At 38.5% G+C, this 22,797-nt stretch overlaps 1 protein-coding gene across 4 annotated transcripts in view; it reads left to right on the forward strand.

The window, feature by feature from the left end:
* MACROD2 (mono-ADP ribosylhydrolase 2) overlaps window positions 1-22,797 on the forward strand; it is an 842,730-nt gene that overhangs the window by 488,200 nt on the left and 331,733 nt on the right. For all 4 annotated transcript variants that reach the window (XM_041474169.1, XM_041474167.1, XM_041474166.1 and 1 more), the window contains exon 6: window positions 1,694-1,815. In XM_041474169.1, the coding sequence (XP_041330103.1) occupies window positions 1,694-1,815 (122 nt within the window). The remainder of the gene's footprint in view (window positions 1-1,693; window positions 1,816-22,797) is intronic.

Genomic DNA, 22,797 nt, shown 5'->3' on the forward strand with positions numbered 1-22,797 from the left:
TATGATTGTAGCTAAAAAACATGTAAAAGTATAACTTCTTTCTGAACTCACAGGTTGTTTTAGTGTCCTGCTGCCATCCCCCTCGTCAGTGGATAAAGTGGATAAACTGTTGAAGGTTCAATGGTAGGGAGGGTTCTCTGGAGTCACTACCTGGCAGCTGTGACATTCAACAGAAATTACCCAATCTGTCCATCTTGTTCCCACAACTGGAGAAAATTACTGTGGTCAAAATGGAAAGAAGAGTTCTCAACCTTTTATTTACTTCACAGGAGGGAGGGGTTTCTGTAGCAGTTGTGAAGTTTAGCTCTTATAGGTTTCAGTTTCCATCACAGTGGATTCCTCAGTGTTTCTGGGCACTGGGACTCAGATGTGCTTTTATTTCCTGATTTATCAATACTTTGTGGCTATAGAAAAGATTCTGAATTTTTCAGAAGATTATGGCTGAGGCTAAAAGCCACCTTTTAAATAGCAGAGAGCAGGACTTGACAGATGATGTCTCAAAAAAAAAAAGTGTGCATTTTAATGTTATTTTGTCTATTTTCTCTTATGTTTTGGCATTTTTTGGATGGAAATCATCAAAACCAGCTTGGACAAAGAACAATGGTGTTAATTCTGTAGGATTTGTGAGTAAATTAAAATATTCTGGAGTGTAGCAACACAGCAGATGTTGCTTGGAAACCTGACCCACATGGGACAGAAACACAACCTAAAAGGGGACCAGCAGTACTGCAGTTGAAAGTGTTGGCCTGATCCCTGTTAGTGCAACATTGAAAATAAAATAAAAATAGTGCCACTGTTTATTTCTGCTATACATTGTAGGAAATTATAAAGAAATGAAAAAAAAATCTGCCACCATAACTCATTTTCTTATGCTCACATATATATAGAAGAATGATGTGTAAAAAGTAAACGTTTTTCATAATAGTTGGGGGGATAGGAAGGGGGAGATCAAAAAAAATCATGGTACCTTTTAATTTGCAGATATCTTTTCAACACTTTTTACTCCAGGCTCTTAAATTTATTTTTCTTTCAGCACTGTAGAGACTTTGATTGATTGCAGCATCAGATTTTGATGAGTCCAAAGGCATCACACCTGAGATGACTGTGCTTTCTCTTTTTGCTCGTTATAAATTTCTTCAAACAGAATATTTTGTTTTATTGCATGGCATCTCCATCTGGTCTGATGTGAGAGGAAAACATGTTTTTTGAATAACCAACACATTCCTGAGTCTCAACTTTTCTTCTTTTCAAATGGTTACTGAGGAAAAACAAAGATGACCTATGTATCACCAACTATGCTGAGGTTCTGTATAGGGAACTTTCCCAGTGAGTGGGTTTCAAGGAGTGAGAACGACTGTTTCAAAGTTCTGCAGTATTTACAGTTGTAGAGGCTTTAAGATATAGAGGATTTGTGCAAACTTTTCATCTCTCCAGTGTGTGCATTGCAGTAGACATGTAACAAGCATTCACTGTATCTTTCTCATGTTCGCCTTTAATACAAATCCTTCAAAATTTAACCTTTACTGATTTATGTTTAATTATTGCACATGCAGACTATGGTGTGTTTTCCAGCTAAATACATTTGTTTATTATTGTTATTCCTACCTTTGTGTGTAGCTATAATACCAGACTGAATTGGTGTGTGACACAGTAGCATCTTTTAATGTTTATCTTCTTTTTTTATTCACTGCAGATGTGATCCATACTGTTGGGCCAATTGCAAGAGGCCATCTCACTGACACTCATAAAGAAAACTTAGCAAGCTGCTATAAGTCCTCTCTGAAACTGGCAAAAGAATACAACATCAGATCAATCGTAAGTATTGTGGGAGAGCATATTATTGTTTTTTCTAGTTTGGATCTTACTTTCCTTGATATAGAATAATTATGATTGTAAGCTTCCAGATACATTTCTTACTCTTCATACTATGAGAACCCAAAAAATTAAACATTATTTTCCAGAACAATTGCTAGATGAAAGGGCTAAGCTTATTTTAGGAGTTAGGCAAAGTGTGCCTGGTAGTAGGAGTACAAGAAGCTGTCTCATTAAAGGAGGGAGGAAGCTGATCCTATGGCTCAGTCTTATACTGTATTATTTATTAAAAAAACCCTAAAAAGCCACTGGTCAGGAGGATAACTGCATGCAGTATAGCCTTCTAAATAGCTAAGAAGTGATTAATTTGTTACTTATTAACAGTTCTTCCTAAAAATAAGGGTATTGGTCAATTGTTACTGGTTTTAACACCCTCTCACCAAAATCGATGATAAAATACCCTATTATGTGATAATTTCATTGAATATAAAGTTCATTGAACTTGAAATACATAGTATAGTGTTTTCCCTCAAAGTGCCAAATTTTCAAAGGCCACAGAGGAAAGGAGCTTTTCCCTCTCCAGCTCCAGAGCTTTAATTCTGTAGCTGACAAGGCTGCAGCTTAAGTCTTCACATATGCATAGGTTAGTTCCTTGTAGGTTTGAGAAAGAATTTGCATTCTAAGCCTGACTTTCACACCTTTGGGGTCATTTTGGCTGGTTCTATGATGGCACATACATTAGAATGCAAACATACACACAATCAATCTTAAAAAATGTCAGCTGAACCAATGGTGTTTTATGAAGATGTAATATTCAGTAAGAGGAAGCTATTAACACTGAAGTATCACAAATGGAAAATAAAGCTTTTTGAGGAGAGGGGCAGGACAGTTTGTAGGGCTTTGAACTGAAGTTAGATGTGCCCTTCAGAGTCAGACCTGATGAATATCACTTATTTCTTTCTTTTTGGTGAGAGCTCTGCTCTTCAACACTTTTTGTGCTCATGACATCCTCTCTCTGCTTCTCAAAATGGTGCCCAGCAATCCCTCTTTTTGTCATTATACAAACCATTGTGGGGTCTGTTTTCTTTGGTGGGTTTGAGGTTGTTTTTTTTTTTTAATTCTAGGCATAAAAATTAGAGCTGAAAGTAACCTAGGGTTGGTGGGCATGTTTTGAACCCCTCTCTGGTGTTGTTTAAAGACTAAAGGATGTTCATGTCCTGCTGCAATTCTTATTGGAGCCAGTAAGAGCTTTGTGCAGTTGTTCCTACATCCATCCTTGTTTCTGCCTGCTCTGGGCAATTACAGGCTTTTAGGGCATTCAGATTAGTTTGAATAAAGTTCCTGATTTGATGTGGGAAAACAAAAACAGAATAGTAATTGTGAAAGGGTGTAAAAAAAGAGTATTGAAATAACAAAGGAAAAGCTTTACTGGGCATTGGTTAATGCAGGTAATGCTTGTATATGTAGAGAGTCCGTAATTTTTAGGACATTCTATGTGGTAGCATGGTGTTTAACATGGAATAATACAAAGGGATTGTAGTCACAGAGAACTAGCCTGGTATTTCATGAAAACCAGCCTGATATTTTGGGAAACCTGGCCTGATATTTTAATGAGAAAAGATAACCACAGGAGAAATCATACACAGGTTATTTCCTTGCTGGTGGTTAAGAGTTGTTGCCTGTGCACCTGTTTGAGATAAAACATGCTCAGCACCCAGACTTGCAGAACACAGCTGCACAAACTGAACAGGAGCCAAGAGCCATTCATTCATAGCAGCATTTGGAAGCTTAGCAAGCAATATGGATTTTAAAGGCCACATGACAGATCATGGACTGTTCTGAAAAGCCCTAAGTCCAGTGATTTCAGTGATGCCTTGAGAAGTGAAGGCTACTTGAGTGGTCCTAATGACCAAACCAAGCCTGGACAAAAGTAAGATGTATAATTCATTCAATTAGGGAGCAGTAGTTTACTGTGAGTCTGAAGGAAAGGAATGCAAAGTGTAAGTGGGTTTCACAAGATCCAGTACTGTTGATGTAGAGGGAAAGAAAATGAAGTGATTTAAAATATCCACAGATTTCTGAGGCTTGCAGAGACCTGATAGAGTGAGCAAAGGATTCAAACTGACTCAAATAGACAACATTTGAGTGTCGATTGGATTATGGCAACAGAAATATTTTCAGTCTGAAGAAGACAGACAAAAATTGGGGAGGAAAAAAGTTTACCTGTGTAAAATAAGGAAGAGAAAATCAGCTGTGCTGATGGATGGCCTATTTTGATTGCCTCTTTAACAAGAAGATGAAGTAAGTAGGTGAATGAGAAAAACGAGGATTTTTAAAGTAGATTATGAGTAAAAGGAGGAAAAGCAATATGTTAATGACACATACATAAATAGGTATTGGTGATAGCAAGTTGCAGTGTGCTAGAAGAATTAACTAAACCAGAGAGCATCAGTGCACTAGCAATTGTAATAACTGAGAAGGAAGCAGGAAGACATTGGGTTGTAACAGCACAGATCTGTTACCTTCAAAACAGAAAGGACAAATCTAGAAATTATTGCAAAAAGAGGAAAAAGCCCCACCACAACTGGAAGTATTTTGAACATGAATTGTGTCAAAGGAGTTAGAATTGCTGGAGGCATTATGAATAGAGGGTGATGATGAATTGCAACATATTGAGCTGGACCAAAGCATGCAGGGTGACTCAGGGTGCACCTGAGTCTAAACTAAATGCAGTTTAATTTAACATCTTAATGATTTCTGAAGAGTACATAAACACCTCATTAATTACATTTATAAATGATACTACAATAGGCAGTGTTGCAAGCACTGGAAAAGGACAGAGATATATGATAACAATTGATCAGAGACTGAATAGAACCTCATCAGCATCCACTCCAGTACCAGAAGGGAGTTTCTGCCTTTGTTGCAATGGAAGAGAGGTCAGAAATGTAGTTGACAGCTACAGTGGAACTCAGCACAGGAAATGATGGAGTAGCATGTGGTGGGGAAAAAAACCAGTTCACAAATAGTCAAAGTGTGTCGGAAAACCAGCACAATGAGGAAATGGTCTTGAATAGTAAGTCTCAAATTAGATGTACTTAAAGCAGTTACTTGTTTCACTATTAGATATTGTTGATCTGCCTCTGGAGAAATGATGGATGCCATAGAGATTGTATTTCAGTTCAAAGTGGACTGGGAAGAACAGGAATAGGATTCAAAATAGACGCAAACTCTGTTATACATATGTGTATGTAGTTGTTTTACACACTGAGGAAGGGAAGCAATTGCCTTGAAATATTGAGCGAATGCTGAGATGAAGCTTTATGGAGGGGAGGAGAGAACGATAGCATTGTGTGTGTGATAACAGGGCAATTATATGGTGTAGCTGATTGTAATTTAGGTTGCTTTCACATCCAAGATGTCCAGACATGGATGAGAGCAACTCTGGCTAACTCCTAAGGGAGCACTGATATCTCATCTGAACATGTTAACATCTTCGTATCTAAAAAAAAGCCCAGAAAGATGGGTACAAGTGAAAATGAGATGAGGGAATGTGATGAAATGCCCGTCAGAGTGACTGCCAAGGTTCATAATCCACCAAAAGCCCGGCTGTGGGTGAGGATCTGCATAGACATTAAGGCAGGAAGAAAAGCCTCAGGAGCAAATTTGATCATCCTCAGGATTGCGCAGAGAAATCACACAGCCCCTGACATTTGTCTCCTGAGCCTGTTTCCTGAAACGTTTTATATTCAATATGAGGTTTCAAATGCCATATCAGCTATTTTGTACAGAGTCAGCCTCTCTCAGGTCATCTACTCCATCTGCCTTCTAGGTTACTGAATTTTGTGTTTATGTGTGTCCTTGTTATCTTGCATTTCCAAATCCACGTGTTGCTTTTTTCTCAGCACTTGTTTATGTAGCTGTGCTCCCTCTAGGACACTTGTGCTGCTGTCTGACTATTTGTGTGGTCAGGGTGAACCTTTTGTCTTGGATGAGTCTTATTTCTATAATCCTCTGTCTGGTGAAAGAGGATACTTGAGACAGGATTCTGTTTATCTCCACTTAAGTTGGTACAACTGAATGGGAGAAAAAATATTTAAGGCAATTCAAAAAGAGTAAATAGCTGGTGTTTGAGCAAATTAATTTTCTTAAATGTTCAGAATAATCTCTTAATAGTAAAAAAATTGTATGTTGATGTTGTTCTCTTTTGCACAATACTAAGGATTGCTATAATGCATCAATTAAGTCTCTGCTGCCTGGAGCACTGGAAATACATTACAGGACCAAATCTTTACTGAAAGAAGATATTGTAAAAAACAGTCTAATAGGTGCTTTTTTTCCCCCTGTTTTTCTGTACTGGTTTTCTAAATAAGATTCTTACAGCCCAATTAAGTGTAAGGTTATCAGACAGACTGGGGCAGTTGTAATCACTGTTTTCAGATTTTAAATTGGTCCCCTGTTTACACAGCCTTTGAAATTATTTACTCTGTGTGCTCTAAGTTTTTCCTGGGACCTCTCATCCTACTTTTCTTTGCATGCACTTCTTTGAAGCCATCTGATACCCTGGAAGCTTTCTGAACATCAAACGCTTCCCTGCCACCTATTTTATTCAGACTTCACTTGTGGTTAAAAAAATTTCAATTAATTGCTGTCAGTCAGATCGCAGTTAGACAGGGACTTTATGAACTGCACAGAAAATAAAAAAAGATGGTGTGTGTTGCTGTGGGTGGGATTCAAGCCAAAAGAGCTGCAGTGTGTTTGCAGAGAAGGGAAATGTGTGCTGGTCCCTCTCTCAGAAGGCTGAGCAGGCTTCCTGTACAATGGTTAAGGAAATGGAGTTCTGTTTGGGACTACAACTCTGCTGTTGTTCAGGACTGTGCTTGGAATTGCAGTCTTCAGGAACTCTTCATGTTGGCAGGGGGTGAATTGTAAAGCTTTAACAAGAAGCATTTCTTTAGGCTGCACCCTCTGACCTCCACCTCGAGGGAGAATTATAGGGGACCAAAGGGGGCAGGAGGAAATCCTCTAAGAATGTGGCTTTTTGAGTTCCAGAAGGAGCTCTGCTTATCACCAGCAAGTGTATTAAACAACATTATATGCAAAATATAGATTTTTTTTCCCCTGTTTTTCCCCTAGAGTCAGGTAGGGAAGGGTTCTTTTGTTCTAGAGCCCTACTAGATTAGTTTGGCGTGGCATTAAAAAAACACCATACCAAAAAGATCTGTCTTTTTCTGCCTGGGTGCTTGTGCTGTGAATGTAGAAAGTTGTTTTCCTCCAGGGAAAACCTCTTAGCTGGACTTCTCAGAACAACCACACTGCTCCTCCTGTCTGAAGTACATGAAAAGGCAAAAGGGCATCTAGAAATAGCTCAGCAGTGAGAGGGCCTATTCAAGGGCTGATTTGCTCATCATCAGGTCGAGTGGAAGATATTTTCCAGATAATATCCTTAAAAATTAATCTACTGCTTCAGGTTTTTCAGTTTGCTTAATCATGTTGGCATCAAATGAGGAGGTTGTGATCCTTCCCTATGGTTCCAGAAATTATTATAGTTGGCCATACTTTTCTTAATCAAAGGTGAATCTGCTGCTTTGTTTTGGATGTGCTCCCAACCATTTCTTTCAAAATTATCTTGGTAGGTTGAAGTGCAACCCTTTTTCTTCAATAAAGGTTTCATTAAATGAAATGTATTCAGTGAGATCAAGTGTGAATTGCTACACCTAAACAGAGATGCTCATTCAATTGAGAAAGGCTGAGGAATGATTGAAGCACTGGGCAGAGATTCCTCAGAGAATAAGCTGAAGTTTGTAGTGGATCATGCACTGGAGGTGTGCTGACAACCTTACACTGTTATGGGAAAAGCAAGAAAGGAGCAGCTATTGAATGACAATTAAACAGGAACAATTGTGAAGTTACCTGTTGTGCTACTGTGTCCAGTGGGGGAAGACAGTGTCTCAGCCAGAAATGGAGTTAGAAACATGCCAAAAGTAGACTGAAAGAGAAAGGATTTTAAGCACAGAGTAGAGAAGACCAGCGATGAGGAGAAGATAAAAAAATCCCTAACACATAAAAAGCTATTGAGGAGTAAAAGTAAATTCTTGTCTGGGCTAGGGACAGGACAAGAAGAAACAGACTGAAATTACAGGATTGGACATTTAGATTTGAGATTGTGAGAAATTTCCTAACTGGAAGGTTGGTAAAACATTGGGAGAATTGCTCAGGAAAGTTGTGGCTCCACCAGTATGTGTAGGTGAGCCATCACTAGCATTTAAACTTTGATTCTGCCCCTGTCTGGTTATATATGCAGTATATATTTCCTAGGAGAAAGTGGTTTTGTTTGATTTGGTGCTTGAAATGTATTACAGTGTTTGCTTACCATGGCTAGGAGAGGCAGAAGCAGCTCAGAGGCATACAATGATCAGTTGTGAATATGTTTTATAGCAAGGCACCACACAAAAATTATTTGTTGTAACAGTGATGATGCTGTGACCTGATGTGATTCTTCCTTTTGTTCAAGTTTGTAGGGGAGTATGTCTGTGATGCTTCCTGCACAGAAATATCCACACCCCCCTTAGTGATGAACACTTAGCTTAGGTGTTCAGAAGTGTTTTGTGTACAGACAGGGACAGGAACAGCCCAAAACTGAGCAAGTGTTTGAACCTCTGCCAGCAGATGAATCTCAGGATGCTGGGGCTCAGATACTGCACCAAGGGGCATTAACAGAGGACAAAGGCTAATTCAGCCCTTTCACCCCCCTGATACATCTTCAACCACAAACTAACCGGGTGGTATAAAGAAATAACTGTGTTGTTCTAATAAGCTGCACTTCTAGGCGCTCTCAGTTCCCCATTTTGTTGTTCTCTGGTGTTACTCTTGTAGCTGTTCTGTGACATGGTGATCTTTGTGATGACAAGAGGGAGAAAGGTGAATTATTTTTGGGGGGGTTTAATGAAACACTGATTGAACACTGAAAAAACCCCATCCTGAGCTGGTGGGGAAAGAAAGGAAATTACTTGATCAGGAATAAATTCTGCAAGTTTGTGTATGTGAGGGGTTTAATGTGTGATAATTTGCCAATCACCCTGTGGGAATTCTGTGCTTAAAAGGGTGAAACTTTCTAGAGAAACACTGCCTGTTGGCTCAATAATTGGAGAACTGTCTCATTAGGGAAGGATAAAGTACAGATCTGTCACACAGTGGACCACAATGTTCATTACATGAGACAGCTCATAAAAGCCAGGGATTGCTGGAAAGTCTACATCATAAAATGTAGAGGAGAAAAATGTTTGATGTTTCTGTGCAGAGGAAATTGTGCTTCATTGGGATTGAAAGAGAATTAAAAAATAATAAAAGTAGACTAGAGGGATTCTTATTTGCATGCACATCTCAACTGTGCAGAGTCAAGCATTTAAGAAGTTTGTCATTATTTGAATAGCACATTCTTGTAATGGAAATTCATAGCAAAAGTTAAGCATGTACGAATTGCTGTCAAATCCCAGAGAGCTGGTGAGCTGTGGCCATCAGGCTCTGTGCAAAGCCACCGCTGTCCTTTTAGCTTGCTTCCTTTCAGTGACCTATTCCCTATCACCTTGTTGGCAGTTTGTAGGCTCTCCAGGAGGGCTTGTATGTCCTCTCTAAGGGCAATCAGTGCAATCCCTGTTAAGACTCATGGGATTCTCAGCAACAGCAGTAATGTGCCATAGCAGCTGCAACAGGGTTGGTTTGTATGGGGTTTTTTTGACACTGACTGCTGTGATTCTTTCCGTCACCAGAAGTGGAGTCAAATTTTGCTGAAATCAGAAATTGCTTATTCACAGGTTTTTCTCCTGGTGGTACCTCCTGTGATGCCTAAAAATGTATGAAGGGCTTTCTGGCAGATAATGACTTATCAGTACCAGATTGCTTTTTTTCTTTTGCAATTTGATGTTGAAGAAAAGAACATAGGATGCTGCATTTTGGCACTGCACCATTCTCCCAAGGTCCTTGTCACTTGGCTTTTTTTCATCTGACAATTTTGAGACATTTCTGTACATTCCATTTGCATTCTTTAAACATTAACTTAACAGAGAACAAATAAGAGCATGAAATTTCTGGTTTGGTTTTTTTGTTTTTTTTTTTTAAACATTAACTTAACAGAGAACAAACAAGAGCATGAAATTTATGGTTTGTTTTTTTTTTTTAGTTTGAAATCAGTAAATTTTTCAAATATAAAATTTAAAAAATCATTTTGAACATTATTTTTATATTTAAATAACTAATATGAAGGATAGAAATTAGCAACTGAAAGTATCAATTATTCTGTGTATCGGATGGGCATCATAATACTTACCTAGGTTAAAAAAAGATGTATCATGACAGCATAATCTCTATTTAGGATCAGAGTAGATATATTGGAAAGTAATTTTGAGGAGTAATCAGAAGAGGCATGCTTTTGTGAGCCTTATTTGACAACTCATTAAATATGATTTTCCTGAATTGCTAGTAGTTGCTTGGAGCCATTTACATTATGCAGAAATTATATATTAAATCATAGTCACATATAAAGAAACAGCCATGTTCAGTAGTCAGTAACAAAATTTATAACCTTATCTAAAGGTTTTCTAGTATTATTCCTGTGGAATGATGTCATGTTATCTTTTAAGGTCTCTAAAGTATAAAACCACTGTAATTGGAGTAATATAATTTAAGTAATGTGATTGGCACTTCAGTATTTATCCTGATGAAATATTAATTTCTTTCATCTGAAAAACTGTTCTCACCAAATATAAAAGTACATGCAGTCCATATTAAAATAAACAGTTTAGCAGCCTACTTTTTCAAAGCTGACTCCCATATCAACTCCTAGTGATGCTTGTCAGTTAGGATTTAGTGTTCTGGTCATAGCAGAGATGAAAACAAATACAACAGTTATTTACTTTAGTAACAGAAAATATTATATAAAAGATGTATTACTATAGTATGGCTTCCTGTGGCTTGTCATGGAAAGGCATCATTGCTAGGGGAAAGAATAATTTTAATTGGGACAATTATAGATAAATGAATTTTTCGTTTGCTCTTATTATGCCTTTCCTAAAAGATGACTGAATGAGCAAAGGCTGCCAAGAACACACATTTCTGCAGACTGTAATTAGCTGTAGCACATTTAGTTTACAAGTGGTCTTACCAAAAAATAATATTTATTCTATTCTCATTGAAATATTAGATTGTAAATCTTTTCCTAAGGAGATAAATCAGTGTATTGCTGGGTTTTATGAGTTTCCATATCTTTCTGAACTTTCTTCAACATACTATACTGGCTGTATTAAACCTTTATGAATTAAATCTTAGCCACAGAACCATGTGCTTCCAGAGAGGTGGAACTCTCACAAGGCAGTGGTTTTTGTTCATACTGCTTGATGTAGTTTGGACAGACACCTTGGGTGGTGATCTCAGTGTTTGGGCAGAATTATCCACTGACATGTCCTCCTTGAACAGCTTCCATAACCAGAGGGCAGTTTTTCCCCTGCTTGTGTGAAAAAGGAAGACTGAAAGCATGTCAGAACCCACAAGAAAGGTGAGAGAGCATATGCCCAACAAATTTTTATATTCGTTACTGCCATGGCTACTGGAACCTGGGCTAGCTCTTGGAACTCCAGCGCCACAGCAGGAGTGGGGAACTGTCACCCTTGAGCTAAGAATGACACAAGAACAGCCGAGAGACTTAATGGCAAGAGGGGAATAGAAGGCTTTATTACAAAAGATTATTTGGTTTTTATAGACTGATACGATACATTCTACTTGATTGGCTAGTTAATAAAAAACACCTTTCTCTCACACCATCCTTGAGAAGAACAGGAAAACAGGGTGGAAAAACACCACTTGCAGATTGTTTATTTTAACAAGTTATCACATTCTTACACCTCCTTAAAAATTTTCACAAGCCATTGTGAGAAACGATTGCTGGTTCTCTCTCCATGACCGGCTGGCATCCACAGGGAAATGCCTTGGGATGGGGATTTACCAGAGGCAGAACCTTTAGAGCCACTTGCTCTACGGTGCAAGATACAAGCCATGACAGGGACCAGGCAGAGGAGAAGGGAGGAGGCTCTCCATCTTGAGGTTCCACAAGGAAGAGTTTATTCCAAGCAAAAGGGATCAGACACAAAGAGCCTCAGGCACTCCTGTGCCAGAGCTTTTGTTCAGATACAAATCAGGAGGTGGACACAAAGAGCTAACCAATAGGGAATCCTCAGGGGATGAGTGAGGGGATTATATCAGGTGTCTGGGGCCACTTGGGGTAGGAGCGTGGAGAGGATGGGTCACACGGGCCAATGGGGCCTCCAGGAATAGGGGAATTCCAAAAGGGTTTTGCAGACAGGGATTGACCCGAGGTTAAAGTGGCAGAGGAGGTTCAGGAATAAGGGGCTGGGTTGTCTTGACGGGCAGGGAAAGAGCTGGAACAAGGAGCGGGGAATGGCATGAGGGACAGCTTTGAGGGAGGGTAAAAACCCAGGAGTAAACCAGCATGGGGAGAACATGGGGCTACAACAGAACGAACCAGTTAACAAGGAATCAATAAATTTGAACCGCAATACGTTAACTGTTGGTATTCCTTGTTGTGGAATGCATCCCTCCCTTAGTCAAGCAGAGAGAGTCAGGCTTTTTGCAGGGAATTTTCCTGGCATGGTAGTGATGGGATTGATCCTCCTAGTTTGTAAGCAGATGATGTTTCAGTGCAACTTCTCCGTGTTCATTACTTTGGCATACCCTGGATTTGTCTGTGCCTGCCTCTGTAAATGTGCTTCTTTGTGTTTTCTCAGGCATGTTGGAACTGAAATGTCCCTGCCCCCCCCCCACCACCATTGTCATGTCCCTGAAATTCAACATCTGAATATTTGTGCAATACAGAAAACTTCATACCTGCCTAACTCCTGCAGAAGGAGGAAATGCTGCCATTAATGATTCTGGATCACTAAAATGTGTCTGATATTGATCTTAAATCTCCATTTCCTAGTCAGTTCTCATTTATGTCTCAAGTCCTTGTTTGAGCATTTTTTCCAGCTGGATCATTGCAGATCAGATTTTTATTTTTTTTTAAAGCAAAATACACAGTGGTACAGAGCATTTCACACACTTTTGTTACATGCCAGCATTCCTGTTTGACCATTCCTTATCCTTCTCTTTTCAAATGCACCAGGATTAAGTTTGGTGACAAGGACAAGTGTATGACAAATATAAGTCATCAAATTGTTATTTTATTTTCTTTCTGATAATTCATGTCTCCCTTGCATTCTAATTTCCCTGTTTATATACTGTGGTGCCATATTTTCTTTCTTTAACAGAGAAACACATTGTACCAAACACGGTATTTTTACTTACTGCAATCTTGAATCGTTATGTTGTTGTCTATAGCTTTGTTTTGTTTTTCCCACTCAGTTTGTGTACGTCCCTTTTTTGATCCCTCAAAGCGTGCTTCATTGTGTTAAAATTCCATAGGATATTTATTTATCAATTTTTCTAATCTTTCCTCATCATCCTTTGTTCTTTATTCTCATGTGTCTTCATTATTTCAACCCTTTGGGATAATGTGTCAAATTTTTAAGGGTCTGTGACTAACAAAGCCACTGAGCTGCATTAAATAGGAGCTAAGTTGTATCCAGGCCCACCTAAAACAGCAGATATGTAGAGATTGTCATTTGGTTATCTGTCCCTAGCACATATCTTCTCCATTGCCCTGGCAGAATGTGACATATAAGCTAAATTTTTGCTGCAGTATTAATATCTGAATGCTCATAATTCACCAGTTCAGTTCTCTGTTTTCTCAGGAAAGCAAGCAAGCCCATAGCACCATATCCAACTATATTCAAAATAAAATAGGGAAACTAAAAGAGTTGGTATTCTTAAAAAAAAAAAAAAACAAAAAACAAAAAAACAGTTTCATTAGACCACCAACCATTTGGTGCTCCAAGAACCAGGTTGCTAGAAAACTGTGAGGTGGCAATGCTGCCTGACACTGGTTCAGTTGAGTAAGCTGCCATCCCAGGTGATGTATATTCATCATATTTCACCCCCAGAAGCTAATGACGTTAATGATGGCTAATTCTGCTTAGGCCTGATGGTAGCAGTGACTACAGCTTGTAATCAGGCATTAGAAACATCCCACTTGATAAATTCATGGATGCTGAGCCAAATCACCTACTTCGCTGTTCACTTTAATTAAAATTGCTCGTGATCGATGGTTTTAAAAGCAGGAGCTGCTGATGTTGTTAATCACTATTTATTGTGCATCATTTCAGTGGTACATCTGTTTCCCTCCTGTATAGTTGGGGAGGGAGATATTTTGCTGTTGTCATGTATTTGTCCTTAGTTGGGCTTATTTATTGGAAGGCCTAATCCAGTGTGACCACCATCATCCCAAGAGTTTCTGCAGGAACCACAGATGATTGAAATAACTTCTCCTATTCTCACTAGATACTCATGAATCTTGATATGAAGAGCTCCATTATAGTCACACCATCTGTAGTCTCTGAACTGGGTGGCTTGGATGAGTTGGTACAATTTATCATCGTACCTTTCTTTTGCAGTGCAGATGTACTTTCAATAAATGAAATAATTTTTCTTTATTATCTTCTTGTTAAGAAAACCAGCCCTTGCATTTTCTCCAAGTGAAGGGCTTCTCTGAATAAATATGCAAAATATCATTTCACAAAATGACTTTCTCCTGGATCCCTTTGTACTTAGTCCTAGTAGAGAAGGAAGAGCTGAGATGGTTTATAAAACAAACACATGCACCTTGCAAGCCTTTATGAGGTAGTTTGGGGAAAAAAATGGAATGCTACAAAAGAGCCAGGGAGATTCTGATTAAATGACAGGGTCCAGAAAATGCCTTGAAGTAGAAAATGCAAAGTTAAATTCTCACTAGTACCTAAATTACAGTCTGGACTTAATAAAAGCATTTTCAGCCAAATAAAATGTTACGTAGTTTGAACTGAATTGTGAAAAGTTTTTTGTCTTCTGAGCAGTACCTATTTCAGCAGTTAAATCTAAACAGGAGAATAGCAAATAGGTAGGAATACTCAGGCATTAGTACAGCGTAAGAATAGGTCAGGAAGCGCTTGAAAAATTCTACGCAAGGCAAACTTGCAGATTGGATGAACACTTGTGGAGAGGCTAATGAGAAGCAGATGCTTGGTCCTGTGGAGTTCCATCGAGACTGGGGGCAGGTGTTAGGAAGGTCAAGTGTTTGAAGTCAAAGTCTTCCTAAAAGCATATAGATATCGACATAGATAGATATATCAGACCTATAACCTTTCCTGTTCTTGTGAAGTTACGAATGTAGAGGTGATCTTGTTTAATTAATCTATTCCTAGAGAGGGACAGACTTTGTGCTTCCCTGGTTGTGCATCCATTTCTCACCTTGGTGTGTGCTGCGAGTGTGGCAGCACCAGTGTCAGCAGGAAAGTTTTTACTGGGACGATTGCATGTCTTTCTGTGTGTCTTGTGGTATGCAAAAGAGCTTGGCTTGCACTAGAGAAATGGCAGCTGATCAAAGTTAAGTTCTCTTTTAAAAATTGGTAAGCAGCAGTGGCACTGGTAATAGTCCAAAGATTTCTCATTCAGGAGGAAGAACTTGTTCATATCAATAAAAAAACTTTAACTGTTATGAATACATGTGGAGGCTTTTGCCTTATAAAAGTCTCAGGAAACCTTCTGTGCCTCTATACTCTAAATTTGAGTTTTTTTGTTTTTGTTTTTTTTTTTCTTTTTCTTTCTTTGAAAATGGCTCAGTAGATCCTTTTTATTTTTTTTTTTTTAATCCTGTGGGTTCTGTGTGGACATCAAGTGAAGCACCACCCTTAAAAACTTCACTCAGTGACCAAAATTCATGTCAAATGATGGTTCACTTAGAAAAAAATGGTGTTTTATGTAAAATTTTGGGAGGCATGAAATCTGTAAATAAAGACTATGTGTACAGTGCATCACTTTCCTGTTTTTCCCCAAAGTTCTTTTAGTATAACAAGCTCCTCCAGAATAGATTGTGATGTTTTAGACTGAAGGAAAAATAAATCAAAACCCTTAATGCAGCAGGCTCTCTTAATGGTGAACAATAAGCTTGCAGCTACACCACTGTTTTCAACTGAGTTTTTATTTGGAGAAATAAAATCTTTAAAGGGCTTTTGAACACAATGGTGTTAATTGTGTGTACACCTTGGAAAATGCTTGGTTTTAAGAAAAAAACAACCAACCCACCAAAACCAAACCAACAACCTCTCCCCACCCCCAAAACAAATGAAAATGTTTGTATTTAAATTGAATGATCGTAGGTGCTTTCTCCCAGCCGCTGAGGATGAAAAGTTTGGACTCAGCTGAAGCTACTGGTGTCAAACTCCCATGATGTGTATCTGAAGCAAATCTCATCAATTCTCAGCACTCAGAATGTCTTCAGCTGGTATAAAAACTGCCATCAAGAAGTAGTAATCAAATCCCAGACAGGCAAAGGGAAGGCTCTGTAATATATTCTGATAAATCACTTGTTACCATGTTGGTGTCAGAAAACGGCACCAATGGAAATGATCAAAGTGGGGTAGTATTCTAGAGCAGAACAGTGTCAAAAATTTATGTTTATGCAAAAAGGCTCACACAATTTCATATAAATTTTCCTTGTATTATGACTTTAATCATTGTATACTCGGGGTTTCGCTGCAGAAGTGCCTCAGGCTTTTGCTCCAAGCAGTTTGAATGTGCTTATCACAGATTATGGTCCCTGCTTTCCAATCATTAAATGGAATAAAAATTATTAAAGGCTTATGGAAAGTCATAATTTAAAAGACCAAAATGTTGGTATACTTTGAAAGCTAATAGGTGACATTTGCCATAAGGAGTAGTAATGGACAAAGCCCCAGCAGTGGAGTAGTTGCAAACAGCTGGACATCTACTGGGAACTAAGTGCAGGAGTAAGCCTGCCTCCCAGGACATGCCCTGGCTGCAGCAAGATGATTCATATGGGTAGATTTTGGATTCATAAACTCTAGCCAATTCATGAATCCAAACTGTGCATGGATAACCAAGGCTGATCTTAGGTTTGATTTGTTTTCCTTGCCTCGGTTTTAACATTTTTTTTCCTATAGCAAGGTAAGGTTAAAGTTTGTGTTTGGGTGACAGGCTTGAGCTTCATGGAGGAAGGATTGTGTTCTTTTTGGATTGGCTGAGAGGAGGTTAAAAATCTTGGCACACTTTGAACTTGGAGAGATTCCTGTAGTAACGTCCAGCCTGGAAAAAGACGTGCTTAAGTGATTAGGAAATTAAATCTAGAGGGCAAATAATTATAAGATTGCTCACAGAAAGAGTTAAGAATATTACAATTAAAAAAATTATCGGGTTGCAGAACGTATTTTGATGTACAGTACCTCAGAAATGGAAGGAGGCAGAATAGATAGCAAGTGTTGGTTTTTTATTATTTTTATTTTTTAAATTAGTTCTGGGTCAAAATAAATTCTCAGGTGTTTTGGGAGGTAACTTAAGCGCTGCATCCTCTGTAAAAAAAGGCAGGATGAGAGTCTAGTGACAAAAGAGTTAAACTGGAGGCTCTCTGAAAGGGAAGGAGGAAAAGATAATGAGGTATAACCTTGGTATTACCAAGTAAATATTTTCATGGTACGACTTGGAAGTTTGGTTTTTCTCCTTATACATACGTAAATATTTACACGGGAAACAAAGTTTACTTCTCTCTGCATGGTGCAGCTGTTGTGAAACAGGTATCTCTGAATCCTAATGACTCACTTTCCACCTGTTACTTAGCTGAAGGAGTGTGGAAGCATGTAAAAATCCTAGGGACTGTCAATGGAAATCATACCTGACTCATTAATGCAGCCTTCATAGCAGCAGGGAGAAGACTGTAACTTTTCCCTGGTACATATGGAGTTGGTAATTAGCCAGTGACATTGTCAGCATTGCACTGGTATTTTTATAGCACCTATGGATGAGCTGTTCTTAGGTGAATTGTCACTCCGTTATAGAAATGTGTGCTCTAGTGCACACAGAACTTTGAAATACATCAGATGGGAGAGGATCTGAGACTTTTCTGAAGCAGATTAATAAGAAAAGCCTGGGGTAAAGGGCTGGCACATCCCAAACACCAACTGCTGTGTGTGCTGCTGAGCAGAGGAGCTGGCTCTTTGAGTAAGAGTGATTCACCGCAGCTCTTGGTGCTGCTCGTGGTGCTGTGTTCACATCCCCACCCTCTGCAGTCACAGGGATGTGCAGCCTGGCACACCAGTCTCCTTCCTTAATCTGGGTTTGAGGCTGCCAGAGTACTTGCTGCTATTTCACGTGGGGAAAATAGTTCATACTTCTAATTCTGCTTCATCTTTACTTTTAGTTGACACAAGAGGCTTGAAGAGAAATTACGAATGCATTAGAAGTGTGTTATTGTTAGACACTTTACTGCATCTTACATGTTTTCCCAACAGATGCGGATTTCTACATTGTTTTGGTGATTTTCATTACATAGACAGTGTTTAAAATAAGGATTGTTTTGGAAAGTTTTTTTATAATACTACGGAAGTTTGTAATTTGAGCACCATAGCTTAACCTGAACTATTTTTAATTAGCAGTGCTTTGTTTTTTCTGCATTGTTACCAAGATAAATGGAACAAATGGAGAAAGGCTAATTGATTTACCTTGCTCAATTTATGGTAATGCTTTTGATAACATTTGACATCATTTTATTAAACGTGATAGAGAAGGGAGAGTTCTGCAATGTTTTGTTCTTCCTGGTGTGTTATTTTTGATAAGTGTCTGGGGTGCATTTAGATAAACTACAGCGCTAAGTCTAGGCAAGAAAGACCTAAATGCCCACTGAATTACTCCTATTTGCATTGAGAAATTAACTGTAATTAGCATTCAAGTTTTAATGATACTGTATTTGTGAAGCTGATAAGGCCTCTGGGAGTGTGATCACAAGAAACTTCTATTGTTTACTATATGCAAATCAGGCCACTTAGCTTTAATTAGAGGTTGAAACCTGGAGCAATTATCAGCAGTTGCTTTTGTATTAATGAGCTTGACAAAGCTGTCCATCACAGTTTTTTACAAGATTGAGAATTAGAATATTTAATCCCAGTTGGTTCTCTGTTCAAAGGATGCGCAGCCTACCTCAAGCAAAACCATTTCATTTTGTATGCCATCCATTTCGTTGGTTCCAGTCACTGCAAAGACTGAAATCCCTGCAAATTTGTATAGCTGCTATTTTCTGCAGGATGGTTTGAGAATATATGAGACAATTCCCTTTAAGGCTTATATTGCCGATATTTTTTTTAGAAACTGGTTGTTCTAAGAGCAGTTGTGCAGTTGCAATACAGAATTTAGTTGCTTGACATCTGAAACATAAGACCTTACAATAACTATTGACTGATTAATTTCCTTACAAAATTAGCTGATGTCTCCTCATGTGTGATGGTGATGGATGTTTCCTTTCACATTCTGATTTTAGTGGAGGATAACAAAAGAGATATAAGGGAAAGAGAAAAAGCTTACAATGCCTAGCCCCTGAAATGGTTTTTATTTCTCTCTCAATGGAAGCACTAACCATTAGAGTCTTCTGTTGCTGCTCTTTAATGTTTTTTGCTTTTTAAAAGCAGTTTTTGTGCTAAAGAAGTAAAAAGTTTCAGATAAGATCTATATAGTGGGGGCCAGGGGGGTTTAGAATTTGCCACTTGAATGTTAGTGCTTTTAAATACATTGGTGAAAGTTTTCTATTTTTGGGCTAATTCTTTGTGAAGCACTTCTCTCTTCCACAAGCCTTTAAGTAATTATAATAGGTACTTTATATAGGGAGATATGTATGTATATGTGTACATATGTATATATACATGTATATATAAATGTAATAAAGTCTTCATTTTTTTAATTGTCATTTCAAAGAGAACAAAACCTAGTTGTGAGCTTTCTTATGCTCTCACAGATGATGCTGAAATGAACCCGGTCATGTATTTTTTTGGCATTTCTCAGGTTTCTTGGGATGCAAAAAGCTTTACTGTATTGAATAATAATGCAATGCAGTCTGAACTGCGGACCATTTGGGTATGAAATGTGGTTTTAGTTCCTCTGTTTTTAAACACTGGAGGTTGTGTTTTCAACAGAGATGGCAGACCAGAAGCATTTACAGAACATTATTTTACGAAGTGCTGTTGAATGACCCCAACTTTGAAGGTACAAAGTGGGGACAAGCTGTGGAAATGGCTTATGGCATGTGGGAAGCTTTTTCTGGGGGGTCCTGCTGTGCCATCAGGATGGATATCTGGGTTCTTGTGTGGATGGTGGCTGCTGCCCACGCTGCAGGGTGGCTTTTCTTCCTTCTGATGGGTGTTCCAGTTGCCTCCTGTCCACTCCAGAACAGCTGCCACTCAAAAGACAAAGCCTGGTTACATTCTTTATGTTGGAAGGGTCATATACAAAAAGAAAGCCTTTTTTTCAGGGGGAGGACAGCTGTAGAATGTTGTAAAAGGTTAAATAACTGTGCATGTTCTAGATCAGTATCTTTGACAGCTGAATACTTTGGGGAAAGTAGCACTGAGTCTCATTTGTTTGTAGTTCTGAGTAAGCCAGAATAAGATGGAACAGAATTATGAATCAGATGTGGAGATGCTAGTACCAGTTTATTCCTCCAGGAAAACACAACTTCTAAGCCATGTGCTTTTTGGAGAAACCACACTTCTGAATATATCCTGGGTGAACAGAAGTGAGGTTAAGGGGCTAATGCTCTACCTCATAGACAATAAATTGGGTTGTTTTGCAGCCATGGGAAATGTAGTCTATAGCAATTTTTTTAGCTATTTCGTCTTTGGGAAAAGGCTAGTTAGGGATCATCAAATAAGTGATCCAGCTGGCTGATTAGAAGCCATTAATTACTAACTCCCAAATCACCATCCTTCCACTTCTGGCCTGTGAGTTACTGCTCTGATTGTCCATATTGGGCCAACTTTGATATAATCATGTGTAACAGTAATCTGTATTTTATGTCAGGTAATTTGATTTAAGCAACAGACCAAACAGGCCGCTAAAGGATAAAAGACAGCACCTGAGTTACCTTAGTGAAGCTTGTTCTGTGCTAGTTTATTATTAAGTAGTGAAAATGGGATTCATTTTGCCCCTTTATCCTATGCCATGGGAGGTAATTAAAAATGTGCTGCATATATAATTTCCTTATTGATGCTTTCCCTGCTATTAACTTTATAATAATACCGCACTCAATTTTTAATACCTAAGTTACATAAAGCACGGATTCCTCAGAAGTTTATTTTTTCTATCTTTTCTCAGCAAGGAAGCTGTGATTTCATCTTGCCCTAATTCACTCTGAAGGTTAAATGTGGTTTCAAGAAAAGGAGAAATTGGTGGTGGTGTTGTTTTTAAATGCTCAAAGACTTTTTAAGTATTTTTGGCACACTGAAAATTTACCATTATTATATAGTAGTATATATTTAGCATTTATCATCCTTTTTTATGGCTCCTTTTAGTTATTATATTCATAAAGATAAAAGACTCATAAATTACCAGTGAATCAAAACCACATTTAGCTATAGTTACTAATTCAGTCAGGCAATGTTTCTGGTTTTGTTTAGAGCTCTTCATGTCCCTTTACTTTTTTATATTTATAACCATTTACCCACAGCAGCTTTGTTTTTGTTTTGGTTTTTTTTGCCAATAGGTGACACATTCAGTGTTTCTTAAACCCTCCCAGTGGCAGAACCTTCTGTTGGTGTGTTTTCATTTTCATGTGTTACCCACTTTGTTTAAAGTTTATTTGAAGTCTTCATGGCAAAAACCTGGAGGGGGACAATTTGGGGTATTTCTATTACATTTATTTTATTTTATTTGAAAATTTGAAGTAGGCTAGGCTTAACATTAACATTTCTCTTAGGAAGGATTTTGCCTGTTCTCTGCTCAGATGCAAACCCTATCAAACAAGCATCACTCTGAACATAATAAAATTTGGGAGTAGGGATTGCCTTTGCCGGGCTGCCTTAGGCATTTTAGAAGGTTCAGTGTTATTTGTTCTAGACATAACTCTTTGAGTTTGCTTACATCAAATATCTCTTGAGCTCGCCTAAGTGGTGGCTCTGATAAGTTCCCCAGCAGACATGGCAAGGTCATTGCAATTCATTCCTGGGAGCTGCTTCTCGCTGTGGAGCAATCACTTCAAGGCACACGTTTGTTGTTTAGCAAAGAGCAAAAGAGAGATGGGACATTGTGGCTGCTTTACAGCAGCTTTGATCTTCTCTTTCCTAACAACAGTGCACAATGGTAATTACAGCTCCTTTTAAAACGTGTTACAGAGGTAGGATAATAAGTGGAAAGGGAATTTTCAGTCATTTTCAGTGTCGATGAATGCATTATTAACTCCCAGTGATTTTGCAGATGCTATTTCTGCCAGATGAGCCTGAATGAGAAGAGCTTGCCAGATCAGCTATTTCAGGAACTGTTTTCTGCACTCAGCAAGGGATGGTTCCAGTCAAGTCTAGTTGTAAATCCGAATCTGGGAGACGGGGTGTCTGTTCATGCTGCCAGCATATTTATGTTAGCCCAGCACTGATTCTTTTGTCTAGAGCAAAACTGAAAATCCTGCTAGAAAATTCCCTTTTTGATGACTGCAGCCTTGGCTGGCTGGCTGACTTAGTTCTGCATCGTGGAAGGGCAATTAGCTTTGCAGATGTCTCTGGGCAAGGCAATGAAACTGAGGAAGGCTGCAAAGAGAGAGAGGCCCTTCCAATACAAAATGGACCACCCCAGATGGGTATTAGAGCATCAACACCCATGCAGGGAAATTCTGGCATCACAGAAACATATCATCATTTAGAATGGAAAAGACCTCTAAGATTATTGAGTCCAGCCATTAACCTAAAATCGCCTGGTCACCAAGTGACCATATAATGATATAATAATTTAGAATGGAAAATACCTTAGATTATTGAGTCCAACCATTAACCTAAAGCCACCTGGTCACCAAGTGCT

This window comes from Pyrgilauda ruficollis, unplaced genomic scaffold, assembly GCF_017590135.1.
Source record: "Pyrgilauda ruficollis isolate IOZ18807 unplaced genomic scaffold, ASM1759013v1 scaffold31, whole genome shotgun sequence".
Taxonomy (NCBI): domain Eukaryota; kingdom Metazoa; phylum Chordata; class Aves; order Passeriformes; family Passeridae; genus Pyrgilauda; species Pyrgilauda ruficollis.